This window comes from Kogia breviceps, chromosome 14 (assembly GCF_026419965.1).
Source record: "Kogia breviceps isolate mKogBre1 chromosome 14, mKogBre1 haplotype 1, whole genome shotgun sequence".
Classification (NCBI taxonomy): Eukaryota; Metazoa; Chordata; class Mammalia; order Artiodactyla; family Physeteridae; genus Kogia; species Kogia breviceps.
This window is the reverse complement of record NC_081323.1, coordinates 81,866,340-81,878,856: the sequence shown is the minus strand read 5'-3', so window position 1 is coordinate 81,878,856 and position 12,517 is coordinate 81,866,340. Positions and strand designations below refer to the sequence as shown.

General features: G+C 49.4%; 1 protein-coding gene across 1 annotated transcript; it reads right to left on the bottom strand.

Annotated features, from left to right (window-relative positions):
• Nucleotides 1-724: 724 nt before the first annotated feature.
• TBL2 (transducin beta like 2) lies at nt 725-8,510 on the bottom strand. Its single transcript, XM_059037238.2, has 7 exons — nt 8,255-8,510; nt 6,651-6,781; nt 6,206-6,390; nt 5,567-5,718; nt 5,135-5,261; nt 4,623-4,775; nt 725-4,398 (listed from the first exon to the last, which is right to left on the bottom strand). The coding sequence occupies exons 1-7, from the start codon at nt 8,382-8,384 to the stop codon at nt 3,939-3,941; spliced, it is 1,338 nt and encodes a 445-aa protein (XP_058893221.1). The 5' UTR covers nt 8,385-8,510; the 3' UTR covers nt 725-3,938.
• Between the last annotated feature and the right edge of the window lie 4,007 nt (nt 8,511-12,517).

Sequence of the window (12,517 nt, the reverse complement as noted above, 5' to 3'; positions counted from 1 at the left end):
CTGCAGTGCCAACCTGTTCTATCGGTGGGCCTCAGCCTCACGGGCTGTGTGCTCAAAACAAGCCAGGATCACCTGGAAGACTCATATTTCTGGAATTTTGTAGAGGAGGACATGAATCCCAAATTATTGTTTCTAGATATGTGCCCAATTGGGGGCAATGTTGGGTCTCTGATATAACCTATAATCATTTTTTTTAATACTTATTTATTTGGTTGTACCAGGTCTTAGTTGCGGCAGGTGGGCTCCTTAGCTGTGGCATACGAACTCTTATTAGTTGCGGCATGCAACTAATAAGATCTAATAAGATCCCTGACCAGGGATCGAACCCGGGCTCCCTGCACTGGGAGCGCAGTCTTAACCACTGGGCCACCAGGGGAGTCCCAACCTATCATCTCGATAACTCATCACTGTAGTACGTGCTTCCTACTTACCTCCTATAATCTCTAATTGCAGAACATCTTTTTTTTTTTTTGGCTGCACAGTGCAGCTTGCAGGATCTTAGTTCCCCGACCAGGGATCGAACCCATGCCCCTTGCAGTGGAAGCACAGAGTCCTAACCACTGAACAGCCAGGGAATCCCCCAGAACATCTTTTAAATAAGAGTATTCTCATTACCTCAATTGAAATTGATGAAGACTATCAACAGGCCTTTAGATGTGCACTTTTGTGGCTTAAATATTTTTTCTATCTTTGATGACTGATAAAAATAATCTATAAACCACCATTTTAAAATATTTCTCCAAATTTTTATTTTGAAAAATTTCAAACCCACAGACATTGAAATAGTAATATTAAAGTATTAACACTGCCTTCACACACAAGGATTTTTTACCAAAAAAACACAGTGGCCTCTAGGCTACATGAATATCCAGGTAACTTCTCCATGCTTACAAGCGAAGCAGCCTCACCTTTAGTGAGAGGAGTTTTCTGTCCTCAGGAAGTCTCTGTAATGACTTTTTTGTAGTGCTTTCATTCATCTTATTAGAAATTCAAAGCCCTGCAAAGCACGAAGGACAGGATTTATTCCCATTTTACAGATGAGGAAACAAACTCAGAGAGGTCAAGTGATCTGTCTGTTCAAGGTCTCAAGTCAGTGAGCGCCCCAGCTGAAAGTGGAACTGAAGACTTCTGACTTCCGTAACTCAACATTCTGTGGTCACTTCCTCTCCTGGATATACAAGAGTAAAGCCAGAGCCAAGAAGATATGCAAAGTGTTTTAGTCTCATTCTTCAAACAATCAGAAAGCAAGTATTCACCAGGACCCAGGTGCATGGTATTATCAATCAGAAGCCTATTCTTAGGAACATAAAACCACAATACACAGAGGGTACTGAAATTTCTGTCAACTGCCCTGGTTTGAGTTCAACATTTATTGAGTGCTTACTCTGTCCCAGGTACTGTGTGTGGGATACAGAGCAAATCAGACAGACAAGGATTCTTGTCACATTGCAGTGGGTTAATGAACAATCCAGAAGCTGCCAATGAGACTGCTGGGTTGCATCCGGCCCACAGCAGCATTCTGTTTGGTCCCTACAGTGCCCAAGTTTTTCTGTTTATAACAAATTGCCAACTTCTAGCTTCTCTGAAACAGGCAACTTCTGCTGGAATCCTAAACATTAAGTCGCAGCCACGCCTGCCCTTTACCCAGGACACATGCCCCCTAGAGACCACCTCAGTTCCCACCATGTCCTACTGTCTTACACCCAGACGACTATGGCCCAAATCACCCACTTATATTACCCACTTGACATCCATAAGCATTTAAACTGAAAACGCCTGGAGCCAACAAATATCCAAACAAGATAATTTCAGATGGCATTAAGTAATGCAAAATAAAATAAAATAAGCTAATGTGATGGATGTGATATGACTGGTGGAAAGGGCTACTTCAGATTGGGTGGTCGGGGGGGGGGTTTCTCTGAAGTATAATCGAAACTGAGAACTGAACTATGACAAGCATGACGAGACTGCCAACAGAAGGAAAAAAAATGCTAACAGGCAGAGGGAAAAGCATAGGCACAAGTCCCCCTTGAGGCTGGAAATAACTTGGCTTGGTGGAGGAACAGCAAGGCTGGCGTGGCTGGGAAAGTGGTAACAAGGTCCAGGAGGAAAAAAGAAGCCAGATGACACAGGACCTTGTAGGCCATGGTGAGAGGTTTGGATTTTATTCCAACTGTGATGGGGAGTCTTTTCAGGGTTTTAACTTGGGAACAATGTGATCTGGTTTACATTTTTAAAAGATCACCCTGCTACATAGAAACGTGACTTAACGAGGCAAGAGAGGAAGTAGGGAGGCCAATGAGGAAGCTACGTTATAGCAGTCCAGTAGGTGGCAGTGGCTAGGACCAGGATGGTAACAGAAAAGATGGAGAGAGGTAGAAGATTCAGGATATAAACTGGACCGTAACCAAAAGAACTTTCTGGTGGAGTGGATGGCAATAGTGCAGTAGGGCAGAGAGAGTATGAAAAGGGAGTAACTAAGGATAACTCCAAGGTTGTGACTTGTTCAAATACCTCTACGAGTTGGGAGTGACTAGCGGAGGTCCCAGTTTTAGGGAGAGGGAGGAAGAATTTATTCTGGATGAGTAAATTTTCCCTAGGCTCAAGTCTTCCTAAGAGTCCTCATTTCCATCTCACATCCAAGCAGTCCTCAAAGTCCCCAAATTTGAACTTCTAAATACCCAATCGATCAAATCTACCCTTCAACTTCAACTCCATATTCATTGCCTCTGTCCTGATTCAATGCTCTCTCTCGCTTCGACTTTTACAACAGCTATGAATAAACTAACAAAAGCACTTCATAGACATGTGACCCTCTCTCCCACCAGCCACCTTTGATGGCAGAAATCATGTCTTATTCATACTTATCTCCAGAGTCCAGTGCTGCGTGCTAGGCACAGAGTAGACACTCAAACGTTTGGTGAACTGAAAAGAAGTTCTCCTCAAACAGGATATAACCTCCTGGAAGCGAAGAGCCCGATCTCGGGATTCTGTGATTCTCCCACACAACTTCAAGCAGAACCAGATATGAAATGTACGATCAAGCCCCAGAAACTTGGCCTTCCCAAGGGATATGTTTCTTTCTAAGTGAGTTTCAAACTGCCCTGTTTTAACCCAGTAGTTAATAACTGATGTGGGACAACAGGTAACATATGTTATGACTCTTTTCTACTTTTCTTCCAAATCTAGGGACTTCATACCCTCATACTCTCACAACATCTTTGTAACGAGGTCAAGAGATAATTATTCTCCATTTCACAAATAAGAAAACTGAGGCACAGAATGAAATCCCTTAATCCCTTTTTGATGAAGTTAGGCGCTTTGCTGGGTTAAGATCAGCCTTTCCCTGAGCCATACCAGTTATGGAATTGGAAGATATCCCAATATCCCATCCCTGCAAGACTGCTGGTTAGTACTCAAGTGTTTCCTAGGTTTTGCCTCCACAATTACAAGCTTGTCTTTTTTTTTTTTTTTTTTTTTTTCCCCCCTTAGTTCCCCGACCAGGGATCAAACCCAAGCCCCCTGCATTGGGAGCGCAGAGTCTTAACCACTGGACCGTCAGGGAAGTCCCACAATTACACGCTTCTTTGGATAGCAGGGTGTGTTGCCACAAGGTCAAAGACCATGTTCTTTCTTTCTCTTCTAATTACCACTCTCCTCAGTGCCTGGTGAAGACAGATTCCACCCCTTGGGCCCAGGAAAAAGAGAAGCACCTTGGTCGTTGGCCTGGGAGGTCAAGTAAGGCCAGGAGTCACACCAGCAAGAAGAGAGAGAGATCTAAGTAGGCAAGAATAGTTTCAATGGGAAAAAGGAGAGAGGAGTCACCATTAAGAAAATCAGCACACCCCTTTCAAAAGGCCTCCAGCTGGGGAGTACCTGGGAAAAGCCACGGAAGCAAAGGCAGAAGGCCAGACCTTTCCTGCTGTGCCCTCCCAGAGTCATTTCCTCAAGGCACCCAGGCTCTTCAGGGCCTCCTGGGCCTGCGTCAGCTGCTGCTGTAGCCTCTGGCGGGTGCTCTCACTGGAGGACCGCTTGAGGAGGCCCTGCATTTCCTCCACCACTGCCCGGTAGCCAGGGGTGTTGTGGAAGAGCCGCACTGCCCGGTCCCCACAGGAGGCCAGAAGCCGGCCAGTGACGTCAAAGGACAAGTCACTGATACACTCCCCATGGACCTGCTCGAAGCACTCCTCCTTCTCACCCCGCCGGGTATTATAGAGATGAATACTGCTGCCACTGGCCAAAGCCAAAACCTGGGCGTCAGGGGAGAGTGCCAGGCGGCACGGCACGGTGCTTGCTTCTTCAAAACGGCCTGTCCTCAGCAAGTAGGGGTCCTGCTTCTTGTATTCCACATCTGTGTCCCACAGTTTCCACGTACCATCCTTGGAGACAGAGGCCATCCTGCAGCAGGGAAAGGCACGGCTCTAGCCCCAACACACCCTGGAGGGGAGGGCACTGGAACAGCGCTAGGGACGCCAGCTAGGGAGCCAGTTCCACTGCTACGTCTACTTCCTGCTGCGGGCCAGGCACCCCCCACTTCAGAGGCGCTGCAGAGAACGCCAGAAGGATCCCGGACGCCAAGAGGGGCCGCAGGTCATGGGTAAGAAACCAGAGGAGCCACTCACCTCCGGCAGTCACTGGAGAAAGCGAAGAAGTGGACGGCTGCAGAGTGGCCCTTCAGTTCAAAGGCTCGCACAACCTCCTGGAAGTCCCCTTTTTTCCCAAAGCAGACTTCCCAAACTTTTACATCCGGGGTGAAGCCACATGAGGCCACAAACCTGCCATACAACCCAGGTTGCATTAAAACTTAATTTTAAGGGCGTCTTTTTCTGCAAATCCGCCAAAACTTTTTCCTGAGAAAGCTAATTAATCTTGTGCCTAAAACATTACCTTTGAAAACTGCTTTTATACATGACCTCAGTCCATCCTCACAGCCAGCCTGTAAGATACATAGTATCCCCACCCCAACCTCTTAAAAACTGTGGCTGAGGAACTGGAGACTAAGGACTAGAATCTAGGTGCCCTGACTCCACACTGCCTGCCCCTTCTGCTCTCTGAAGCCGGCTCTCTGCTCTGTCCCCGGCCCCCCAGCCCCAACCTCTGCCCATGCCTGAGGCCAAAGTCCCTCCTCCCTCACCTGCTACAAGGGGATATAGCAGCACATGTATTGTGCATCTGGTTGGTGTTGATGGTAGAGAGCACCTGACCTTTCAGATTCCAGATGAGGACAGTTGTGTCACTGGAAGCAGTCATGATGAACTTCCCTGAAGGGGAGAGGAGTGCCGTGAGCTGAGGCCCATGACCTGATCGAGTGACTTATGAAGGCGTCTGCTGCCCAGCGTAATGTATCCACGCTTCCCTCCCAAGCCAAGGGTCACCACAGATAAGGATTTGGCTGAAGACTGTGGCTATACCCTGCCTCCCCCAGGGGACTTGCTGTGGCTCCCAGGACGCCAGGGGAGCCCAGAGCCAGGGCCCTTTCTGTCACACTGGGGTAAGCATAACGCTCAGGCTGGGCTGGGTCCATTCCCTCGTGCCTTGGGCAAGCTCCGCCCTCGGAATGCCTCACCTGTGTCAGCAATGCCAATGCTGACGATGGCTGCCTTGTGCTTTTTAGGAAAGTCCTCTGGGGTGGCCGTGAAAGTATAGCCCCCATCCTCTCGCTTGGTCATCTTGAAGACACGGAGGGTATCTCCGTTAGCCAGCCAGACGATGAATGCTCTAGAGACAGGGAGCAGACAAGTCTCTCACTCCTTTGGGCACGGAGACCTGTGTGTGCCAGGTCCTATGCTAAGCAGGCTCTGAGGAAAATCAAGATCTCCCTTCAGGACTTATAGTCCAGCCTCACAACTTAAACCCTTAATTCAAAATCTCTTAAAACTCCTTACAAGGTAAGCCTCTCATAGCTCTGGCTCCTTTAGCTTCTCTCTAGGGTTTAGAAAACCATTAGAGCTTCCAAGACTACTCTGGAAGTCAGGCTTTGGTACTTCCCAAGGAGGAACAGATCTTCCCCGCTCTGCTTCCTTGCTATGTAGCTCCATAGCCCTCCAAGGAGCCTCAGGCAGTGTTCAAGCTGTCTGGATGTTCCCTTTCTGCCATCTCAAGGGAGACCTTGGGTCCCCCCTCACTACCCCAAACAAGGTATGGGAAGGCCATAAGCCTGGGTCAGGGCTTCTGCAGGCAAACCTGGGGCTCCATCCTGTCCCACCTGCAGTCAGGGCTGAAGCGCACCAGGACGGCATGGTCCAGCTCCACATTTGCTCTCATGCTGCGGTGCTCCCGCTGCAGGAAGTCCTTGGTGCTCCAGATGCGGACGGTACGGTCATCGGCACAGGTGGCCAGGTACTTGCCATTGCTGCTAAAGTCCATGCAAGATATGTTCCCACTGTGGCTCTAGGGGAAGGGTTGCAGCAAGTATGAACGGGAACCCCTTGGGCAAATGGGGAAACCCATGCAGCCATGATTCTGGGGCCCTGTTGCTTAGATTAACAGCAAGCTGCTGATGGGATGTGACGAGAAGGGATAGGACGGGGCATCCCTGCTGATTTTGGTCAGAGGCAGAGGGGTCTGTAACATGCACAGAATACTACAAAGGAAAAGTCTACAGGGGTGTGAGTCTTTGTATACATGTCCTGTGCATGGGCACCATGTACCTTCAATGTTGCAGCCAGGAGGCGGTGGGTGAAGTTGTGTTGCTGAGGCTTTTCCTTGTGAATCCGCTGATGTTGTTTCTGCTTCTTGGATCTCAAGGACTTGTCAGGTGGAAATCCATTTGCTCTTTGGCCTATAAGGAAGGCCCATGTCATTCGTCCATTCACTCACTCAGTAAGCACTTACTGACCACCCATGATTGGCACTGGATGGAGGCACAAGAGGTGTCCAGATACGGCCCCTGTGTCCTCAAGAAGAGAGGGGGATGGGGAAAAAACAGAGGCTTTGGAATCGGACCTGGGTTTGGATTGCATCTCTACCACTGAGTTATCTTGAGGAGGCTGCTTGCCGTTAGTGTATTTAACATAACCACATAGCGCCTCGTTGCACATCAGAAAAGGCGCCCTCTCTGGGCAGGCACAGCTCAGCAGGTACACAGAATGGCCAGGGGAATGCAGATTCTTGGCCAGACATCTCCAAGTGGGGGATAATGTGCACACCGGAATCGAGTAACCCTGATCTCAGGTAATTACCCTGGGCCTTGGTTTTCTAAAAGAGAAGTTGAGAATTGGGTGAGATAATATATACAAAATGACAAGCACAGTACCCAACACAAGCATTAAAAGGCTCCAAGGAATCCCAGAGAGAACCCAGAGGTGAGAGGTAGTTGACGTGAGTTGACTACATCCCGTGTGCTAGAAATGGTGCCAGTCATTTTTGTATCAAACAGCGAATTTAATTGAAAATCAGGCCAGGAGCAAAGCTGGCATGTGTTAGATCGCTACAGATGCTCAATTCCTACAGGAAGAAAACTCCTGAGGCCACATACAAAGACAAATCTTGCTGCCCTCCACTTGCTTCTCTGGCCTCGTCTAACAAGCCCTCCCCTCTCCCCTCACACTACAGTCAAACCAAATGCTGTTCCAGGATTCCTTGGCTTCACGCATGTTGCCACTGCCAGGAATATTCGCCCTCTCTTGGCCTCCTGGCAAACTCTTACACGTCTATCCTTCAAGACCCCCTGTCAAGTGTTCCCTACTTGACGCCCCCCACCCACCGACAAAAGCAGGGCTGACCACTCCCACCCTTGGGTTTCCTGTGTCTAGTACTGACCTTCCTATGAAACCTACTCTACACTATATTTTTCACTTACATTTTCACCTGTTCTTTTTTACCCGACATTGGACTCTCTAAAGGAAAAGACCCCAAAGCCTACAGGAGGTAGCAGGTACTCAATAAATGCTGCATGTCGGGGAACCAGAGCGTTCACAAATGAATGTCCGTCCCCTCCTCCCCGTTTTCAGAAAATAACGAACAAGGAGCGCGCTGGAGAGTTTCCTAGCGCCCCCGCAGCAGCCCCGGGGAGAAGCTCAGGCTCCGAGGGAAGGCGGCTTAGCCTCGGCCACGGAGAGCTCGGCAGCGCGGGGCCTAGGTTCTAACAGGTCGTCCCGAAGTGAAACTGATGTCCCAAGAGGAGAAACTGAGGCCGGACGGAGGGGGGGGGAATCTCTGGCACCCCCGCAGGCCCAAACGGCCGGTTGGACACCGGGGAGGCCGGGAGCGACAGGTCCGGCGGGTCGCCCCCACGCGCCCCCGCCCCACTAACCTGCGGACCGGCCGCACGTCTCCTGCTCCGCGCGCAGCCACCCCCGCGCTACCGCCGCCGTCGCCATCAGGGCCAGCAGCCCGAGCAACAGCGACAGCCCCATCAGTTCCGGCATCTGCAACAGCTCCATGTCGGCAGAGTCACTGCCACCTCAGCCTCTGGCCTCGCGAGCGCCTGCACGTCTCCGCGGGGCGGTGCACGCACGCGGGGCGGGGCCTGGCCGTTAGTGCGTCCCGAGGGGCGCGGCCTGGTCTTTGGCCCGTCTCCGGGGGCGGGGCCTGTTGTTGGAGCGTCCCGAGGGGCGGGGCCTGACCTCGGGCATCCGGAAGGACGCGGCCCGGCTATTTAAGGGGGTCTGGCCATTGAGGCTGTGTGGCCACACAGGATAGGGGGCAGGTAATGCATTCTCTGCTCAGGCCTCCTCTTGAATAATTTACTGATAATCGTTATTAAAGGTGTTATTCCAGTCGTCATCACATTGGATCCTTTCAAGGAGCCATGGGACAAATTATTACTCCCATTCAACTGGTGGGAAAGTCTTCTTAGTATCGGGGGAAATTCAGATGGGCTTTTACTGTTAATGGAGAAGCCAAAGGGTATTTCTGGAATTAGGGTGTGGGACAGCTTCATCCTCCTGAGCAGGAGGATGCTGTGTGGAGGCAGGGCATAAGCAAAATAAAAAGTAGCAGGTAAGGGAATTCCCTCACAGTCCTGTGGTTAGGACTCCACGCTTCCATTGCAGGGGGCACAGGTTCGATCCCTGGTCGGAGAACTAAGAGCCCACAAGCCTCGCGGCATGGGCCAAAAAAAAAAGTAGCAGGTAAAATTGGAACCGTCTGGAGGGCCTTGAGTGCCAGCTCAATCCAGCAAACAGGGAGTAGATTCTGGTGGTTATTTCAGGGTGAGATAGCTCAAAATCGGGGTCTTGGAGATTCTTCGGATGGACTAGTGTGTGCCAAGACCAAAGACAGAAGGAAAACCAAGAGGTGGTTACAAGGGTCCAAGAGGGAGGTGATAAGAGCCTGGACTCGGGGTGGCCTGGGGATAGAAAGGACGTTGAAAAGGTGATTTTAAACAAGACACTTTTAATTTTGAAATAATTATAGATTCACAGGTAGTTGGGAAAAAAAATGAAGAGGAAGGTTCCATGTATCCTTTAACCAGGTTCCCCCAATGGTAACATCTTGCATAACTATAGTGCAATATCAAACCCAGGAAATTGACATTAATACAATCTACAGAGTTTATTCACCAAAAAAAAGAGATATTCTGAAAGACTAGTGATAGAATTTTGGGCAGACTAGCTGGAGAGGGAATATTCCCAGAACAAGCATGCTCCGTGGGCCTCCCAGGCCCACAGACCAGAGCGAGTCGAAATGCCAGGGTCAGGGATGCCAGATTCAAACGTTTCCATGGCCACCAGGGAGCCCTTCCTGGCAGTGCAGGTCCTCTGGCCTTTAGAAGGATCCTACGAGGACAGAGGCTCCTGCAGACTAGATGACAGACAGACTCACCCACAACCTCGGGTGAGGAAACAGATCCAGTCAGAGAGCAAGTGAAGTGGCCTCATTTCCTTCCCTTTTGTCCTTGGTGAGGGGAGAAGGGGAGACTGGCATTGACTCAGCTGTGGGCAGTTGGGTGGAGAGGGCTAGGAGGGGGTATCCAGAGCATTCCAGGGCTTTTCCTCCTTAATTTGCTATTTAGAACCGAAGGCCCAGCCATGAACCACTTTCTCCTAGAGACAAAGTGGTACGTTTCAGAATTTCATTCACCAAGCATTTTGCAGGTGACATTTATTGATCCAGGAGCTTTGCATTTCATTTAATCTTCTCACATTCCCACCCCACAGATTAGGGGACTGATGCTCTAGGAGATGCTCATTAAGTGATTTTCCAGAGGTGACACAGATAAAGAGTGAACCTGGGAACACAAGCAGGTCTGTGACTCCAGTCTATCGATGTGGGGGACAAGCAAGAGTAGGGCTACGGCTCAGTTGAGACTACCAGATTCTTTTACATTGTAAGTTCAGTTGATCTTTATAGTGGTCGTTAAGACAAGTGAGGCCATGAAATAACTTTAACCAAACAAACAAAAAAAAACACAAAAAACCACACAACTAGGCTCAGGTCAAGTAACTTACCCAAGGTCAACAAGGGATAGAACCCAGAGTGAAACTGGAGTCTGCTGCACTCCAGAATCCTTATCCTCCCCACCTTGCCACTGGGCTGTGGTAAGGGCCTTGCTCTTACCCTCAAGTTCCTACAGCCCAGCTGGAATCCAAGGCTAACACTCAGAAGGACGTTAGTAATGACAGAAGAGGGGAAAACTGGGCAGCTCAGGGAGGGAGATCTGCTGATGGATTTTGAGGGGCAGTGAGATTCAGCTGTACCTTCAGGCGTGGGCATTTAGACAGGGGAGACAGAGGGTAAAAGGGAATTCTAGGAGGGAAAGGAAAGCATGAGCAAAGGTGTGGCTGGAGGGATAGCAGGGCTCAGTTGCAAAGCGCCTTGACCATCTGCTAGAAACCTGGCCTCATCAGAGGCAAGCAAGAGCCAGAGAAGCAATGCAAGCACAACTTCAATTTGCAATTGAAGATTCACCTTGCATTGACTGGAGCCTCTCTACCTCTGGCCTCTGTGTTAGGTAAAATGGTACATTTCCTCATTGTTTAAGCAGTGGTTCTCAAAGTGTGGGCCCTGGACCGGCATCATTAGAAATGCAAATTCTTCGACTTCATCCCATATCTGCTGAGTCAGACATTCTGGAGGTGGAGGCCTGGCAATCTGTATTTTAACAAGCTTGCTAAGTGATTGTGATGTACGCTAAAGTGTAAGAGCCAATGCTTTAAACTAACTTGAGCCCCAGATGTAGGTTATTTGCAGCTCAAAGCCTCCATTACAGTGGTTCTTAACCTTGAATGCATATTGGAATCACCTTTAAAAATGCTTATGTCTAATTCCCACAGACAGGGATTCTGATTTAATTGGCCTAGACTAGACCTGCTCAAGATTTTTAAAAGGCCCAACTTATTCAAATGTACTTTTAAGTTTGAGTTGTAGCTGTAAGGGATACGAGAGGCTAATGTAACTGTAAGAGTCTATGTAAAAGTGATATTCTGGACTTCCCTGGTGGCATGGTGGTTAAGAATCCGCCTGCCAATGTAGGGGACACGGGTTCGAGCCCTAGTCTGGGAAGATCCCACATGCCGCAGAGCAACTAAGCCCATGTGCTACAACTACTGAGCCCCCATGCCGCAACTACTGAAGCCCGTGCACGTAGAGCCCGTGCTCTGCAACAAGAGAAGCCACCAGAATGAGAAGCCCGCACACCACAACGAAGAGTAGCCCCCACTCACCGCAACTAGAGAAAGCCCACGCACAGCAATGAAGACCCAATGCAACCAAAAAAACAACAACAAACAGAAAAACAGGAAAAAAAAGTGATATTCTGTCAGACCAGGGTGGTGGCCATATTTATGGATGCTTATGAGGTCAACTTGAGACAAGAGGGAGGGGAGCAGGGCACAACCATTAAAAGGATGACATAGCCATTGAGGATACAACAAAAACTGCTTAGAACCAACTAGACCCAAGATGGCGGAAGATTTAACTTCCAGTAGACCTTGAGCCTCACTATATGCTCATTGTAACACGTTAGCATATACTAAATGACACACTCACAGGTACCGTGACAGCTCCAAGGCCAACCATAAAAGGCCAAAAAGTGGGCAGTGGTCCAATTCCTGGAAATCTCTGCCCCTTTCCCAAAATAGTTGGAATACACCTCCCACTTGTTAGCCTATAAAGTTACCCAGCCCATAAAAACTAACCACCCCATATTTCGGGGTGCTCTCATTTTCTGAGACGACCCCATGCCCTGGGGCTGCTCTTGCCTTCTGAGACAGACCACATTCTGCCTATGGAATGTGTACCTCTCTCAATAAACCTGTTTTCACTTTACTATGGCTTGCTCTTGAATTCTTTCCTGTGCGAAGCCAAGGACCCTCACTTGGTGACCCATCCCAGGGACTCACCTAAGACCTGGGACATGACCATTCTCTCCTGCAACAAACTGGCCAGGCCTCGGTAACACACCACAGGGCAGTGGGGTATAGGGAAGAGCCAAAGATGACTGTTTCCTGTTGGCACAAGTGTCTGGATGGTGGTACCCTTCCTGGGGAGCATGGAAAGGTTCAGGTTGGAGGGGGAAGAATGTGAGCTATCGTCTTGGAAGTGATGCGTTCTATTTTGGCTCCTTCAAGGT